At 47.5% G+C, this 18,247-nt stretch overlaps 1 protein-coding gene across 1 annotated transcript; it reads left to right on the top strand.

Moving 5' to 3' along the window:
* The first annotated feature begins 748 nt into the window (after positions 1 to 748).
* LOC103281671 (uncharacterized) lies at positions 749 to 13,444 on the top strand. The gene is made up of 4 exons (XM_008123715.3): positions 749 to 941; positions 7,446 to 7,563; positions 10,066 to 10,263; positions 12,994 to 13,444. Exons 1-4 carry the CDS (start codon positions 786 to 788, stop codon positions 13,320 to 13,322), a joined length of 801 nt encoding a protein of 266 aa, XP_008121922.2. The 5' UTR covers positions 749 to 785; the 3' UTR covers positions 13,323 to 13,444.
* Positions 13,445 to 18,247: the final 4,803 nt, after the last annotated feature.

The raw sequence follows: 18,247 nt of genomic DNA, 5'->3' as shown, positions 1-18,247 counted from the left end.
ACAATATAGTCCGGTGTACCACCAGGAGCTCCAATACGATATTGTTCCATTATCCCGATGGAGGCCACAAGGGGGCGCTAGAGAGAGAAGGATAGTCTATTTTACAGGGGGAGGGGAGTTGAAGGAGGAAAACAAATTCACCCTGTTTTACACTTTGGGCCCCTGGTGGCTCAGTGTGTTAAAGCACTGAGCTGCTGAGCTTGCAGACCGAAAGGTGCCAGGTTCAAATTCCGGGAGCGGAGTGAGCGCCCGCTGTTAGCCCCAGCTCCTGCCAACCTAGCAGTTCAAAAACATGCCAATGTGAGTAGATCAATAGAAACTGCTTTGGGAGGAAGGTAAGGGCGCTCCATGCAGTCATGCCAGTGGCCACATGACCTGGAGATGTCTGTGGACAACGCCGGCACTTGGGCTTAGAAATGGAGATGAGCACCAACCCCTAGAGTCAGACACGACTGGACTTAACGTCAGGGGAAAACCTTTACCTTAACTTTACACTTTGTCTCCCCCCTCCCCACTTCCCATAGCATAAACGAGGGTTGTTGCCACAATGGGTAGGGGAGAAAGGAAGGGGCCTGAGGCTGTGAGGAATGGTGGGAGTTGCAGTCCAAAACACCTGGAGGCGGGCCCAAATTTGCCCGTGCCTGATAGAGTTGGGTTGGGCTTTATCTGGGCGGGCTAGATGACCTCCGAGGTCTCTTCGCAATCTAATCTCAGGGCGGCGCGGCTGCTCCTTTCTGCGCAGGTTCCCTTTCGGTTTCTCTTTGTGTTTGTCTTTCTGGGCGGAGATGGAGGGCTGGGACTGCGAGGACCCCAAGGCTTCTCTCCTGGGGACGAGCCCCCCTCCCCGCAGGGCCCCGGGACCCCCGCCCGCCCCCTCCTGCCAATGGCTCTGCTGGCTTTGCCGCCCGGTCATCTGGTGCTGGAACCTCTGCTGCAGAGTGGTCAGTATTGGGGGACGAGGAGGAGGAGGGGGGTCTGGTGGGAGTTCTGCGCATGCTCAGGAAGCCCTGGGGAGCCCCTGAGCATGTGCAGAGAGCGGAGCAGAACAGCGCTGCGTGCCAAAGAGAGCCAGACAAAGGCATTGGTTACCCGGACGGAGGGAATGAAAGACAAGCGATCCTGCAAAACAGCCCTCCCATAACGTGCCCCACTTTCCCTTCTCTTGGAAACTAGACATCCCAGGGATCCCTTGACCTTGGGCTGCAAAGTCCTCAAGCAACCAGCCAGCCTTGGAAGGAAAGAGCCAGGAGGCTGCTTTCGCTTTCTGGTTCCTGGAATTCTATCTCCTCCTGAGTCCAAACAACCATTGGGTTGTTGTGCATTTTCCGGGCTACTATATGGCCATGTTCCAGAAGCATTCTCTCCTGACGTTTCGCCCACATCTATGGCAGACGTCCTGAGAGGTTGTGAGATTGTGAAGTCTTTCTGGTTCCTGGAATTCTATCGCACTCCTGAGCCCAAACCATGGTCTTTCTATTGAGTTGTTGTGCATTTTCCAGGCTGTAAGACCATGTTCCAGAACCATTCTCTCCTGACCTTTTGCCCACCTCTATGGCAGACGTCCTGAGAGGTTGTGAGATTGTGAGGTCTTTCGGGTTCCTGGAATTCTATCTCCTCTTGAGCCCAAACCATGGTCTTTCTGTTGGGTTGTGTATTTTCCAGGCTGCCTGGCCATGTTCCAGAAACATTCTCTCCTGACGTTTCGCCCACATCTATGGCAGACGTCCTGTGAGGTTGTGAGGTCTTTCTATTGCCTTATTCAAGGATGAAGATGTCAGGACCCCGTTGTCCACCTCCTAGGGCCTTGCTCAATGCTAGGGGGTCCTACTGGGAGATATAATTTTGCAAGGCCTTCCCTGCCAAAGAGGGCAATTTTCTCAGCACACTGCAACTCCCAGGATCCCATAGCATTGAGCTGCAGTGGCAGTGAAGGTGGTACCATAGGACATTCTGCAGGGTGATAATAATAACAACTTTATTTTTGTATCCCACCTCCATCTCCCCAAAGGGATTCGGGGCAGCTAACATAGGGCCAAGCCTGGATAGTTACAATAAAACAGAATAAAATACATACTTGATACATTTCATCAGAAGATAAAAATACATCAAAATAAAAACATAATTATACACAATAACATAGTAAAAACAAAACAGTGACGTAGTATGGTTAGACTTAGTATAAAATCAGAACAGGCGTTGACAAAACAAACTGAGCCAAAGTGCAAGGAGTATATATTGTAAAGTGTTATACAGTAGAGTCTCACTTATCCAACACTCGCTTATCCAACGTTCTGGATTATCCAATGCATTTTTGTAGTCAATGGTTTCAATACATCATGATATTTTGGTGCTAAATTCGTAAATACAGTAATTACTACATAGCATTACTGCATATTGAACTACTTTTTCTGTCAAATTTGTTGTATAACATGTTTTGGTGCTTAATTTGTAAAATCATAACCTAATTTGATGTTTAATCAATAAGGACAATCTCTCCTTATTATCCAACATATTCACTTATCCAACGTTCTGCTGGCCCGTTTACGTTGGATAAGTGAGACTCTACTGTATTTAGTAAGAGATTTGGGATGGGATGGAACAGAATAAAGTGCATCAGGTATAGTAAACGTCACTGAGATGGGTTTTGTCATTGGGAATAATTATTATTCTCCATAATCACACTGGAAAAGCCAAGTTTTTAAACTTTTCCTGAAGGGTAGATAGATGCACCCTGGCCTTGTCAGGGACTCTATAAGGTCAAGGTTTCCCCTGACGTTGAGTCCAGTCATGTCCGACTCTGAGTGGTGATGCTCATCTCCATTTCTAAGCCGAAGAGCCGGCGTTGTCCATAGACACCTCCAAGGTCATGTGGCCAACATGACTGCATGGAGCGCTGTTATCTTCCCGCAGAAGCAGTACCTATTGATCTACTCTCATTTGCATGTATTCAAACTGCTTGGTTGGCAGAAGCTGGGGCTAATAGTGGAAGCTCACTCTGCTCCCTGGATTCGAACTGCCAACCTTTCAGTCAGCAAGCTCAGCAGCTCATTAGTTTAATCCGCTGCGCCACCGGGGGCTCCACCAGCGGCTCTATGCAGCCCGAAAAATCCGCTTCTTGCAGAAGTGATTCTATTAGTAAGCAACCAGGGATCCAAAAGCACAGTTTTCTACTCAGACAACAAAACACACAAGAGACTTTTGTTCTTCCCTAAACAAGCAGGAAGGCTGTTCTTTCTCCTTTGTTGCTGCGGCATACGAAGTATATACAATGTAGATACTCAATATACAAAGTATATACCCAATGCTATTCAGGCTTGCTAATAGCAACATTCACACTTGCTTCAAACAGACAAGGGTTCTTCTTCCGACCCTGGAAATCATATGTTGTCGAAGGCTTTCATGGCCGGAATCGCAGGGTTGTTGTGTGTTTTCCGGGCTGTATGGCCATGTTCCAGAAGTATTCTCTCCTGACATTTTGCCCACATCTATGGCAGGCATCCTCAGATACACCTCGCAACCTCTGAGGATGCCTGCCATAGATGTGGGCAAAACATCAGGAGAGAATACTACTGCAACATGGCCACACAGCCTGGAAAACCTACAACAACCCTGGATATCATTCCACACATACACACACACACACACACACACACACACACACATATATCCACTCCATTTGCCTCACTGCCAACAGAACCCCTGAAGATGACATTAGCCAGAGATTCAGACAAAACATCAGGAGAGAATGCTTCTGGAACATGGTCATACAACCCAAAAAAAAACCTCATAGCAACCCAGTGATTCCAGCCATGAAAGCCTTCGACAGTAAAACACAGTTAACTGTTTTGCTAAATAGTTTGGTTCTTGTTGTTATATTGTATTTTGATGGTATTTCATTTTAATAGGCAAGATAGTTGTACCAATTGTTCTGTGTAGAACTTTTATAATGTTTTATACAGGTGTCCTTTCATACTGCTTTATGTTGTTGCTCTTTTATATTGCTTTATCTATGTGAATGCAGCACACCAAAATACTTGGGAATCACCCTGGACCGTGCTCTGACTGACAAGAAGCACTGCTTAACTATCAAGCAAAAAGTGGGTGCTAGAAATAATATCATAGGAAAGCAGACTGGCACAACCTGGGGATCAAGACCAGGCACAGTGAAGACATCTGCCCTTGCGCTTGGCTACTCTTCTGCTGAATATGCACGCCCAGTGTGGAAGACATTTTACCTTGTTAAAACCGTGGATGTGGCTCTTCATGAGACATGCCACATTATCAAAGGGTGCCTATGCCACACACCACTGGAGAAATTATACTGTTTAGCCGGTATTGCACTATCTGACATCTGTCGGGAAGTAGCAGCCAGCAATGAAAGGGCCAAGGCATTAACATATCCGGCTCATCACCTGTCCAGATATCAGCCATTCCTTAAATCAAGAAATAGCTTTCTAAGATCTACAGAGATACTCACAGGAGCACCTCAGCAAGCAAGAGTCCAAAAGTGGTAGGCTAAAACCCAGAATCTCAATCCATGGCTGATACTAGATGAAAGACTCCCTCCTTGGAAGGCGCTGAATAGACTGCACTTTGGCACCACGAGATGCAGAGCCAATCTTAAGAAATGGGGTGTCGCACCTCAGAATAGTTCACCTTGCTATAGACATTCAGTCAGACACAGAAGACAGTCTTTGGAAGTTTTATTGAGCAAAAGCAAATATATAAATCAAAGCAGGCAGTTGAAAGGTTTTTCAACGTAAAAAACGTAAAAGAGTCAATAGGAATCCAAATAGTTCATAAGTCATGGAAATCCATTAGTCTATAACCATAGCAGTCTAATAATCCATAAGGCAAAGACAGTAGTCAGTAGATCCCAAAAACAAGGCCCAAAAGTACAAAGATCCAGGTAGACTTTTCCAGGTAGACATGAAACAAGAACATCCACACAGATGAAGCGAGGATTTGCTTTGACAACGAGCTATCTGCAAACACACACTTTTAAAAGCACCCGAGAAAGGCATTTCTTTTCCCAGAACTCGCCTCTTTCTTTCTCGCTAGCCTCTCACTCCTACGGACCTGAGAACCTCTCCATAATAGACAGTCCGCCCTAGATAGATCAAGGTCTTCGTTATCTTGCACCTGAACCGGGACTTGAGAGCTCCCTTGCTCATTAATTCCCATGGGAATGTCATCCTGGCTGTTATCTATGGCTTCTGGGGTCAACAGTTTATTCTGCTCAAACTGCAATTCTCCAGCCTTCGATTCAGCCTGCATTCCAATGCCCTCATCTTCTGGCTCTTGTATCTGAAACCCATCATCTACTGGCTCTTATATCTGAAACCCAGAATCCCCTTCTTCATCCTGACTCTGGCTATACTGTGGCTGAGTCACAGCATGGGGTTACAAAGTGGAATCCACAAAATGTGACTGTGGAGAAGAGCAAACCACAGGCCATCTACTGAAATGTACTCTGAGCCCTGTCACATGCACAAGGGAGGACCTTCTAATAGCAACACCAGACGCACTCCAAGTGGCCAGCTGCTGGTCAAAGGACATTTAACGTAATGCCAAGTTTTTAACTTTTGTGTTTTTAAACACTTTACAACTGTACCCTCAGTTCACTTCTGATATGATAAATCCAAATGTGTGAATGCGAATGACTTTTGGTCTAGGCCTTAATAAATGGAATTATATGACAGGCAGTCTCCAAGTTACGAGCAGGAAAGGTTCTGTAGATTTGTTCTTAAGTTGAATTTGTATGTAAGTTGGAACAGGGACATTTCTAAAGTGTATCCAAGGCCGGAGTTAAAATTTCTGGAAGAAACATTAACAACCTTAGATATGCAGATGATACCACTTTGATGCCTGAAAGCGAGGAGGATCTGAAGAGCCTTCTCACCAAGGTGAAAGAAAGAAGAAAGTGCAAAAGCTGGGTTGCAGCTAAACATCAAGAAAACCAAGATTATGGAAACCAGTTAACTGGCAAATAGAGGGAGAAAATGTGGAGGAAGGGACAAACTTTATATTTCTAGGTGCAAAGATTCCTACAGCCAGGAAATCAGAAGACGTTTCCTTCTTGGGAGGAGAGCAAGGACCAACCTTGACAAAATAGTGAAGAGCAGAGACATCACACTGGCAACGAAGGTCCGCATAGTCAAAGCCATGGTCTTCCCCATAGTGACCTATGGATGCGAGAGAGAGATGGACCATAAGGAAGGCTGAGTGAAGGAAGAGAGACGCTTTTGAACTCTGGTGCTGGAGGAAAATCCTGAGAGTACCTTGGACCTTGGCAAGAAGACCCAACCAGTCCATCCTCCAGGAAATAATGCCAATGGCTGCTCACTGGAGGGAAGGATATTGGAGACAAAGCTGAAGTATTTTGGCCACATCTTGAGGAGACAGGAAAGCTTGGAAAAGATCACGATGCTGGGGAAAATGGAAGGAAAAAGGAAGAGAGGCCGACCAAGGGCAAGATGGATGGACGGTATCCTTGAAGTGACTGGCTTGACCTTGAAGGAGATAGGGGTGGCCACAGCCGACAGGGAGCTCTGGCCTGGTCTGGTCCATGGGGTCATGAAGAGTCGAAAGCGACTGAAGGAATAAACAACAACAATAACAACATCATCTGCCAAAAATATATTCTGTTTTTAGCTTTGGATGGCATATGGGTTTCCTATGCTGCCTGTTTCCCTTTTCAGAAGATTTCATTCTCACTTTCTGTCCCTATGAGAATGGGATTTTGGAAAAGTATTTATTTATTTATATTTATTTATATTTATTTATTTATATTCCACCCTTCTTTCTCACCCCAAAGGGGACTCAGGGCGGATCACATTATACACACATAGGGCAAACATTCAATGCCCATAAACACATCAAACTGAGACAGAGACAGACAGACGCAGAGGCAATTTAACTTTCTCCCGAGGGGATGTTCGATTCTGGCCACAGGGGGGAGCAGCTGCTTCATCATCCACTCTGACAGCACTTCCTCATTCCAGTGTCATAAATTAGTTAAACTTGCCTCCCCACTTTTATAAGTGGTACCTTATTTCCTACTTGATAGATGCAACTATCTTTCGGGTTGCTAGGTCAGCAACGAGCAGGGGCTATTTTTTATTTTTTATTGACGGGTGCTCACCCTGCCACTGGCTGGCCTCGAACTCATGACCTCATGGTCAGAGTGATTTATTGCAGCAGGCTGCTTACCAGCCTGTGCCACAGCTGTTTCCACAACAATGTGGCTTGTTGTGGAAACAAGGATTGGAGATAAAGCTTCATTGGAGACCCCCTTTCCGCATGATAATAACTCTTCCAGGGGTGGATTTTCCTTCCTTCCGAGGCGTAGAATTATCTCACTTCCTATTGTTTTAGCCCTGTTTGTAACTTGGGAGTAACTCAAGTGCCGGCTTGAAAGCCTATGGACTTGTCCTCCTTTGCAGGTGGTGGGTGCTGCGCGGCTGTGTGTGCGGCTATGGCGTTGGCTGTTTTGTCAAAGGAAGGCTGAATCCCAGGAGTGGGAGAACCGAAGGTGGTGGTGGTTGCCGTGGACTGAAACAAGTAAGCGGAATAGCTCCAGAATGGCTACTGTTATGAGACGTGGGAGGGGTTGGAATTCAGCCACATCCTGCCCAAGTCTCTAGCCCTCCTTGGGAGGCTTTTCTTTGTAGCAAAATAATATGGTTGCACTATTTACAAAAACAAGGTTTCCATATCACAAATAAAGTTCTTTATACTTCCTTCTTTGCTTCCACACTAGGCTTCTTTCTTGTGGAGACAGAGCTTCACTCTCACAGAGCCTCCTCTCACACCAGACTTACAGAGGAGCTTCACACGGTAGCTTTACACACAGCAGCCTTCACACTGGAGCTACACACATGAGGCCTTCAACCTGGGGCTTCTCTCACCGAAGCTTCTCACACTGAGTCCTTCTCACACTCCTCAGGACAACACTAGCTTTGGCCACTAACTTCCACGCTGGCCTTCTTTCCTGTGTAGATAAACAGCTTCGCTCTCACAGAGCCTCCTCTCACACCGAACGTATGCAGGAGCATCACACAGTAGCTTTACACACAGCAGCCTTCACACTGGAGCTTCACATACGAGGCCTTCAACCTGGGGCTTCTCTCACTGAAGCTTCTCACACTGAGTCCTTCTCACACTCCTCAGGACAACACCAGCTTTGGCTACTAACTTCCACACTGGGCTTCTTTCCTGTGTAGATAAACAGCTTCGCTCTCACAGAGCCTCCTCTCACACCGAACGTATGCAGGAGCATCACACAGTAGCTTTACACACAGCAGCCTTCACACTGGAGCTTCACATACGAGGCCTTCAACCTGGGGCTTCTCTCACCGAAGCTTCTCACACTGAGTCCTTCTCACACTCCTCAGGACAACACTAGCTTTGGCCACTAACTTCCACGCTGGGCTTCTTTCCTGTGTAGATCAACAGCTTTGCTCTCACAGAGCCTTCTCTCACACTGAACGTATACAGGAGCATCACACAGTAGCTTTACACACAGCAGCCTTCACACTGAAGCTTCACATACGAGGCCTCCAACCTGGGGCTTCTCTCACCGAAGCTTCTCACACTCACACCTTCTCACTCTCCTCAGGACACACTAGCTTTGGCCACTAACTTCCACGCTGGGCTTCTTTCCTGTGTAGATAAACAGCTTCGCTCTCACAGAGCCTCCTCTCACACTGAACGTATGCAGGAGCATCACACAGTAGCTTTACACACAGCAGCCTTCACACTGGAGCTTCACATACGAGGCCTTCAACCTGGGGCTTCTCTCACCGAAGCTTCTCACACTGAGTCCTTCTCACACTCCTCAGGACAACACTAGCTTTGGCCACTAACTTCCACGCTGGGCTTCTTTCCTGTGTAGATCAACAGCTTTGCTCTCACAGAGCCTTCTCTCACACTGAACGTATACAGGAGTATCACACAGTAGCTTTACACACAGCAGCCTTCACACTGAAGCTTCACATACGAGGCCTCCAACCTGGGGCTTCTCTCACCGAAGCTTCTCACACTCACACCTTCTCACTCTCCTCAGGACACACTAGCTTTGGCCACTAACTTCCACGCTGGGCTTCTTTCCTGTGTAGATAAACAGCTTCGCTCTCACAGAGCCTCCTCTCACACCGAACGTATGCAGGAGCATCACACAGTAGCTTTACACACAGCAGCCTTCACACTGGAGCTTCACATACGAAGCCTTCAACCTGGGGCTTCTCTCACCGAAGCTTCTCACACTGAGTCCTTCTCACACTCCTCAGGACAACACTAGCTTTGGCCACTAACTTCCACGCTGGGCTTCTTTCCTGTGTAGATCAACAGCTTTGCTCTCACAGAGCCTTCTCTCACACTGAACGTATACAGGAGTATCACACAGTAGCTTTACACACAGCAGCCTTCACACTGAAGCTTCACATACGAGGCCTCCAACCTGGGGCTTCTCTCACCGAAGCTTCTCACACTCACACCTTCTCACTCTCCTCAGGACACACTAGCTTTGGCCACTAACTTCCACGCTGGGCTTCTTTCCTGTGTAGATAAACAGCTTCGCTCTCACAGAGCCTCCTCTCACACTGAACGTATACAGGAGCATCACACAGTAGCTTTACACACAGCAGCCTTCACACTGGAGCTTTATACACTGGAGGCCGTCAACCTGGGGCTTCTCTCACCGAAGCTTCTCACACTCACACCTTCTCACTCTACTCAGGGCTGACACTAGCTTATTTAACTCTTTCACTGCTTGACTCACATTTTTGTAATCAAAAATACCTAATTAATTTTTAATATTTCTGACAATCTACACTGTAAAATTAATGCAGTTTTGACCCCACTTGAACTACCCTGGCTCAATAGTGTGGGATCTGGGGAGTTGTCATTTTTGTCAGAGAAGGCTCAAGACCTTGCAAAACTCCATTTCCCAGGATTCCACAGCATTGAGCCGTGGCCGTCAAAGTTGTGTCAAACTGCGTTAATTCTGCAATGTAGATGCACCCCAAGAGAGTGTCAATCCTCATCTTCCCTTCTCTTCTCCAGAGCTGCCCATCCAGATCCGTGTCACTGGGCGGACAGGTGACTGTGAGCATCAGTTCTTAAAGAAGGTCTCCGACCGCGTTTCCCGTCACCTTATCCATCTCAAGAAGGATGATTTCTCTGCCCACTTCCTGCTGGTCTTCTGCCCGGTGGTTTCTCGGATGGGCACCGACATGGACGATGCTCTGGAGGGTCTCAATAGTAAGTCCAGCGCAATTAAGCAAGAATGTGATGGGGCTTGAGCTGGGCTACAATGGGTTTCTGCTCTGTGGCAAGTAGGAAACAGTCAAGGTGTGACACTTGGGCAGAAAAAACGAGATAAGCCGAATACCAGTGTGTATCAAAAGCATTGCCCAGGTGTCAGAGAGGCTGTTGCCTGCCTACTTTCTCCTTTCTCCAGCTCTGAGATACCCTCCCTCACCATGGTTCCATGGCAACACTTTGGCAACAGTGGGCAGGCTCTTTGTGGTGCTTTCTTTCCTTCCTCCATTTCACTCATGCACTTCATCCCTCTCTTCTTGTTGGCCCCATTTGAAGAGGCAACCCCTGGCAGTGAGACCAGGGAGAAGCCTGTTGTCAGAAACCCCAAGCAAGGGATCAGTGAGTCCCTGCTATGATGAGCATTCAGATCAGGCCCAATTGGAATCAGCCAGCAAGCAAGGAGAGAAGGTGATTTTCAGCCAAGGAAGATTTAATTATCTGCAGATAAGATGCTAGATAGTGATTAATCAATTCACAAAGTAGATAGCATACAGAATACAGTTTCACAGCCCTTTTTATACATAGGCTGTAGCCAAGCCTCTAATTCTTTTTTTTAAAAAATAATTTTTATTAAGTATTTTTGCATACAGGTTTAAAGCGACATGTTGTGTTGCTAGATTTGTATATTTCTGTTTGTTCTTATGGAATTTCTTCGAGGTATGTCCGTCTTCTCCTTATGTATTCTTCAAATATTGACCAGTCGGTTTCTTTTATTGGTTGTCCATGGTGTTTCTTCTTCAGGAAGGTTAGTCTGTCCATGGTCTTTATTTCCCATACTTTTAATAGCCATTGATTGATTGAAGGGATCTGGTTTGTTCTCCATAGTTTGGCAAAGGCAATCCTGGCTCCTATAACCAGATAATTTAGAATTTTTTCCTCATTTGTGTTCAATTTCAAATTTTTAAGGCCCAATAGGTATAGTTCTGGTCTCATATGTAGTTTCTTTCCCATTATTTTTACACATTCTTCATGGATTTTTTTCCAGTACCTCTTTGTTTAGGGACAGGACCACCACATGTGGTAGAAACTGCCCTCATTCACCTGGCACTTCCAACATTTTATTTGAATATTTTTGTTGTAATGGCTTATTTTTTTTTTTTTGGAGTGATGTACCATCTGTAAATCATTTTGTATTGATTTTCTTTTAAGTCGGTTGCATATGTGTGTTTTATATTTTTCTTCCAGATTGATTCCCATTCTTCATATCTTATAGGCCTTCCTATGTCTTTTGACCGTTGCACCATGCTTCCCTTAATTTGTTCTTCCTCAGTATTCCACTCCAAGAGTTTCTTATATATCTTTGTAATTAATTTGTTTTCGGACTCTAGAATTTTGTCCCATTCTGAGTCTAATTCTAATTCTGACCAGTCACAGAGAGGGGCTTGGCTCACTGGCCAGCGTGGGCTGGGATAAGGGATGACTAAGTGTCGATGAATGGGGTTCCTTTTACTGAACAGGAAAATTAACAGTGATTGAGGGCACCTACCCAGGAATGCTATTGTCTTATGAGATGAACATGACCTGGCCCATTAATAGGGCTGGGCTGGCGATTCTAGACCCCAGAGAAACAAAACATTATAAATTAATACAATCATGCAAAAATGACAGAAGATGGGTTTTGGCTGTAGAAATGCTGATTCCTTCCGATGCGAGAAGTCCCGTTCATCAAAGGCGCCTGGTGGTGAAATGGGTTCCTCCCCAAGGGCAGGGAGAGGTGATTTCCCCCACCTGAATAGAAGTATTGTGTTGCAATGTCCAGGTAAAGTCCAAAGATATAGGTGAAACAGGGGACTTGAGGAAGTTCCCAGTTTAGTTTCTTTTCCCCAGGCTATGCAATTGTGTGGCATGCAGGACATCTTTGGGTTCAGGAACAAGGTTTCCCCCAAAGGGAAGGAATGGGGATCCCAGGAGCATAAAACACAACATATAGGCAAAATAGGATCACATAGGAAAAAATATGGAGCGTTTAGGGCAAATTATATGTATGAAAGACATAGTTTTCCAAAGTACCTTTAACAAGCCAGGCTCCCCAGTAAGTCATGGCCAGGGGTAATCTACCCCTGGTTGTCATGGCACATTATATAGACCTTCAGAGGAAGATGATGGCAAGGCATCCAAGGAGGGCTCTTTGCCTTTCATTGGGTTAGGGCTCCGGCAGGTGCCAGAGAGGAAAAAGAGAGAAAAAGGAGACTTCAGTGAGTGGGGACCTGGCCCAGGTAAACTTGACATCCCAAGGACCCAGGTCTGGTTTTCTCATGCCCGGGGCTGTGGCACAGACGGGAGAGCAAGCCAGTGCAATTAACTGCAATGAATTACTGACCAGGAGGTTATAAGTTCGAGGCCTGCTCGGAGCTATGTTGTTTGTCTTTGTCCTATGTTAAAAGGCATTGAATGTTTGCCTATATGTGTAATGTGATCCGCCCTGAGTCCCCTTCGGGGTGAGAAGGGCGGAATATAAATGCTGTAAACAAACAAACAAACAAACAAACAAATAAACATGCTTTCTTTCTTCTCCTGGCAGTAAGAGCTATCTGAGATGAACCTGGCTCACCCACTGGTCCCAGTATGTTAAACAATGCTTCAGTAAGATTAGTCGCTGAGTTGGAAGTCATAGGAAATGTTTCATCCCCACCAGCTGTTTCATGACCTATGTTGTGCATCTCCTTCCAGGTGAGACGAAGAAGACTATCCTGGTGCTACTGCACCACATGCCGAAGGAGATCACCCGCCACATGGACACCAAGCAGCAGGCGCATCACCCGGCCGTGGTGCGCACTGTCCACACTCGCTACACGCTCGAAGAGGGCCTCTATGATAGCCAGGTGAACAAGGAGGCCGTGGACGATGTGGCCGAAATCTTCAAAAACCACTGCGGAGAGAGGAGGGGGACCTTGCGATCCGTGGTGCTCTGCCTGTATGTTGTGTTCTGGCGTGCTGTCACAATCATGATAGCTGCCATGAGCTTCATGGCCGTGAGAATGGCAGGGCACATGGGATAAGGAGGAGGAGGATAATATTAATTCTTGCCACATGTAAGCTGCTCTGAGTCCCCTTTAGGGGTGAGAAGGGCAGAGTATAAATATAGTAAGTAAGCAAGTAAATAAATTTCTTATTACAATTCGGTCTTAGTATCTGCAGATTATACTATTCCATTGTACCAATTTTGCCACTTCTGTATATGTAAAAATCCATTTATATCCCCATACCCAAAAAGAGAAACGCTAACGAATGCTCAAACTTCCATACAGTGGCCCTTATTTCCCATGCCAGTAAAGTAATGCTCAAGATCCTGCAAGGCAGACTCCAGCAGGACATGGAGCGAGAGTTGCCAGATGTCCAAGCTGGGTTCAGAAAAGGCAGAGGAACCAGAGACCAAATTGCCAATATCCGCTGGATCATGGAGGAAGCCAGAGAGTTCCAGAAAAACTACTTCTGCTTTATTGACTATTCTAAAGCCTTCGACTGTGTGGATCATCATAAATAATAATAATAATAATAAAACTTTATTTATACCCCGCCACCATCTCCCCAATGGGGACTCGGGGCGGCTAACATGGGGCCATGCCCAGAGCAATACAACATAATAAAATATAAGAACAACATATCATAACACCATTTAAAATACAATAAATAATAATAAACAGAACATCAAGAAATCAAGAAAAAAACAAAAACAAAAAAACTATAAATCAAGGGCAGGCCACTTGAACACAAAGATAAAACCCGGAGTGAGAGGGACAGAGAAGTACTCCACTATGGGCAGGGACATTTGGAAGGGGTAATCTGGAGGATAGAAGTTCGGAGGGGAGTAATACGGAGATATATGACAGACATTACTCACCGAAAGCACAATGGAAGAGCCATGTTTTTAATTCTCTCCTAAAAGCTAACAGAGTGGGAGCTTGCCTTATTTCAGTGGGAAGTGAGTTCCACAATCGGGGGGCCACAGCAGAGAAGGCCCTCTCCCTTGTACTTACAAGGCGAGCCTGGGATATAGGCAATGGTGATAACAGGGCCTCTCCGGATGATCGCAAGGAACGGGCAGGTTTATGGAAGGAGATACGATCACGGAGGTAGGTGGGTCCCAAACCGTTCAGGGCTTTATAGATGATGGTCTGCACCTTGAATTGGGACCGGAAGATGAACGGCAGCCAGTGGAGCTCCTTAAACAAGGGAGTGGATCTCTCCCTGTAATTTGCCCCCGTTATTAATCTGGCTGCCGAGCGTTGGACCAGTTGTAATTTCCGGGCCGTCTTCAAGGGAAGCCCCACGTAGAGTGCATTACAGTAGTCCAGTCTGGAGGTAACTAGGGCATGGACCACCGTGGTCAAATCAGACTTCACGAGGTATGGTCGCAGTTGGCGCACAAGTTTGAGTTGTGCGAAGGCCCTCCCGGCCACCGCCGACACCTGAGCCTCAAGCGTCAACGCTGAATCCAGGAGGACCCCCAAACTGCGGACCTGTGATTTCAGGGGGAGTGTAACCCCGTCCAGCACAGGTTGCCACCCAATGCCCCGATCCGACGCACGATTGACCAGGAGGGCCTCTGTCTTGTCAGGATTGATCCTCAGCTTGTTCCTCCTCATCCAGTCCGCCACAGCAGCCAGGCACTGGTTCAGCACCCGAGGGGCTTCCTTGGAGTCAGGTGGAAAGGAATAGTGGATTTGCGTGTCATCTGCGTAGAGATGGCAACGCCCTCCAAAACTCCGGATGACCTCTCCCAGCGGTTTCATGTAGATGTTAAATAGCATGGGGGATAAAATAGACCCCTGCGGAACCCCACAGGTCAATGGCCAGGGGTCTGAGCAGGTGTCCCCCAGCTTCACCATCTGGGAACGACCCTCCAGGAAGGACTGGAGCCACAGCAGAACCGTGCCCCCGAGCCCCATCCCGGAGAGCCTCCCCAGAAGGATACCATGGTCGATGGTATCGAAAGCCGCTGAGATATCCAGGAGAACCAGCAGGGTCACACTCCCCCTGTCCAGCTCCCTGCGGAGGTCATCCACCAAGGCGACCAAAGCCGTCTCAGTACTGTGCCCAGGCCTGAAGCCCGACTGCGAGCGGTCCAGAAAATCAGTGTCATCGAGGAACTCCTGGAGCTGCGTGGCAACCACCCGCTCCAGAACCTTGCCCAAAAATGGAAGGTTGGAGATTGGTCTGTAATTGTCACAAACCAATGGGTCTAGCGAGGTCTTTTTTAGCAACGGTTTTACCACCGCTTGCTTAAAACAGGATGGAAATGACCCCTGACCCAAGGAGGCATTTATTATGGCCACAAACCACTCCAACAGCCCATCTTTGGCCAGTTTAACCAACCAAGAGGGACAAGGATCCAGAGCACAAGTGGTCGCCCTCACAGACCCAAGAATCCCCTCCACGTCATCAGGAAGAACAAGCCGGAAAGAATCCCATAAGATGGAACCGACAGGTGCCTCGGTTACCTCCGCTGAAACCACAGTCAAGCTGGAGTCCAACTCATGACGTATCTGAGCAACTTTGCCTGCGAAATGGTGTGCGAAATCGCTACACCGAGTTGCCAAGTCATCGGGAAGCTCCTGGGCCTCAGGAGGCCGCAGGAGCTCTCCAACAACTCGGAACAACTCCGATGGCCTATTGGCTGCAGACGCTATGCGGGCAGTCGTGAAAGCTTTCCTGGCTGCTCGCAGAGCCACAGAGTAAGCCTTAATAGCGGCTTTAGCCCGTGCTTGGTCGGACACATCCTGAGATTTTCTCCAGATGCACTCTAGTCCCCTCCTCGTACGCTTCATCACGGCCAGCTCCTCAGTGAACCAAGGAGTCGACGTGACTCTACGCAGCGAAAGGGGACGTTCGGGAGCGATCGTGTCAAGTGCCCTTGCCAACTCGCTGTTATAACGATCAGCCAGGACATCAACAGGATCGCCAGTCTCCAGAACAGGAAGATCCCCAAGAGACCTCAGAAGTCCATCCGGATCCATCAGCCTCCTGGGGCGGACCATCTTAATGGGTCCACCACCCCTGCGGAGGTTAGAAGCCACGGCGAAACTTAAACAGATCAGATGATGGTCAGACCATGACAATGGAAGAATATTTTGCTCTTCCACTCTGACTGTCCCACTGTCCACAATAAAAACCAGGTCCAACGTGTGTCCCGCCTGATGTGTGGGCCCAGATATAACTTGAGTCAGCCCCATGGTCGTCATGGCAACCATGAAATCCTGAGCTGCACCTGTTAATGTGGTCTCGGCATGGATGTTAAAGTCTCCCAAAACTATGAGTTGTTGGGAGACCAAGGCCGCATTAGAGACCACTTCTGCTAGCTCACGCAGGGAGACTGCTGGGTCGCGGGGTGGACGGTACACCAACAGAATCCCCAAGCTGTCTCGGGCTCCCACCTTCAGCAGGACACATTCAAACCCCATAGATTGTGGAACGGTGCATCTGATCAGGGCGATAGACTGCCGAAAGATCACCGCAACTCCACCTCCCCGCCCCTCCACCCTGGCCTGCTGATGGACCCCGAAACCCGGTGGACACAGCTGGGTGAGATTCACCCCACCCGGTTCATCCAACCAAGTCTCGGTAATACATGCCAGATCCGCCCCCTCATCCAGGATCAAATCCTGGATGATAGCTGTCTTACCATTGACGGATCTGGCATTCAGAAGCAGGACCTTAAGGTTGAGGGGTCTGTCCTGGAGACTACCACACCTATTCCTCTCCAGGGTCGCAATAACTCTGTTGCGCTTCTCCCTGGGTTGTTGGTGACCGTTCTTCCTTCTCCCCCACACCACCTCAATGGGCCCCCCCACGTGAGAACCCTCCTCCTCCTGAGAGATTGGCTTGTTGAGATTGCCAATTGAAGGGGATAGTCAGCTATCCTGGGATGAAAGGCCTCCAAGTGTATTTGATTGTTTAAAAGAGAGGCTTATCTCCGCTGGTATGAGAGAGGAGGAGTCATCTAATATGATAACATCATCTAATGAGGGAGGGGGACTAGGCACAGCTAATGACTGATGACAGGGCTGGGGGGTAGAACAGACATGGCTTGAAATTAGAGACTCTTGTATTTCACGAGTCAGTCCAATGTCTAGGGGGCGGATCACTGGGTCTACTAATACCCTCTTAAGAATAATAAACTGTGGCATGTTCTTGGTGGTCTGGGGAGACCAAGTCACCTTGTCTGTCTCCTGAGAAATCTGTATAAAGACCAAGAAGCCACAGTCAGAACAGACCACAGAACAGGAGACGGGTTCCAGATTGGGAAAGGAGTGCGGACATCAGGGCTGCATCCTCTCACCCTCCTTATTCAACTTGTACGCAGAACACATCATGCGACGTGGAGTTAAAATTTCTGGAAGAAACATTAACAACCTTAGGTATGCATATGATACCACTCTGATGGCTGAAAGTGAGGAGGAGCTGAGGAGCCTTATCACCAAGGGAAAGAAAGAAGAAAGTGCAAAAGCCGGGTTGCAGTTAAACATCAAGAAAACCAAGATCATGGCAACTACACTTATTGATAACTGGCAAATAGAGGGAGAAAACGTGGAGGCAGGGACAGACTTTATATTTCTAAGAGTGAAGATTCCTACAGCCAGGAAATCAGAAGATGTTTCCTTCTTGGGAGAAGAGCAATGGCCAACCTTGACAAAATAGTGAAGAGCAGAGACATCACACTGGCAACGAAGGTCCGCATAGTCAAAGCCATGGTCTTCCCCATAGTCACCTATGGATGCGAGAGAGAGCTGGACCATAAGGAAGGCTGAGTGAAGGAAGGAAGAGAGACGCTTTTGAACTCTGGTGCTGGAGGAAAATCCTGAGCGTGCCTTGGACCTTGGCAAGAAGACCCAACCAGTCCATCCTCCAAGAAATAATGCCCAGTGGCTGCTCAGTGGAGGGAAGGAGATTAGAGGCAAAGCTGAAGTACGAGGGCTATCCAGAA

This window comes from Anolis carolinensis, chromosome 1, assembly GCF_035594765.1.
Source record: "Anolis carolinensis isolate JA03-04 chromosome 1, rAnoCar3.1.pri, whole genome shotgun sequence".
Classification (NCBI taxonomy): domain Eukaryota; kingdom Metazoa; phylum Chordata; class Lepidosauria; order Squamata; family Dactyloidae; genus Anolis; species Anolis carolinensis.
Note: the sequence above shows the minus strand (reverse complement) of the source record. Positions and strands in the feature narration are given on the sequence as shown.

Excerpts from the sequence above, each read along its gene's own strand:
- LOC103281671 (XM_008123715.3), top strand. The coding sequence starts at position 786 with ATGGAGGGCTGGGACTGCGAGGACCCCAAGGCTTCTCTCCTGGGGACG. Across the intron at positions 7,564-10,065 it reads GTTGCCGTGGACTGAAACAA|AGCTGCCCATCCAGATCCGT; the intron begins GTAAGCGGAATA and ends TCTCTTCTCCAG. Across the intron at positions 10,264-12,993 it reads TGCTCTGGAGGGTCTCAATA|GTGAGACGAAGAAGACTATC; the intron begins GTAAGTCCAGCG and ends ATCTCCTTCCAG.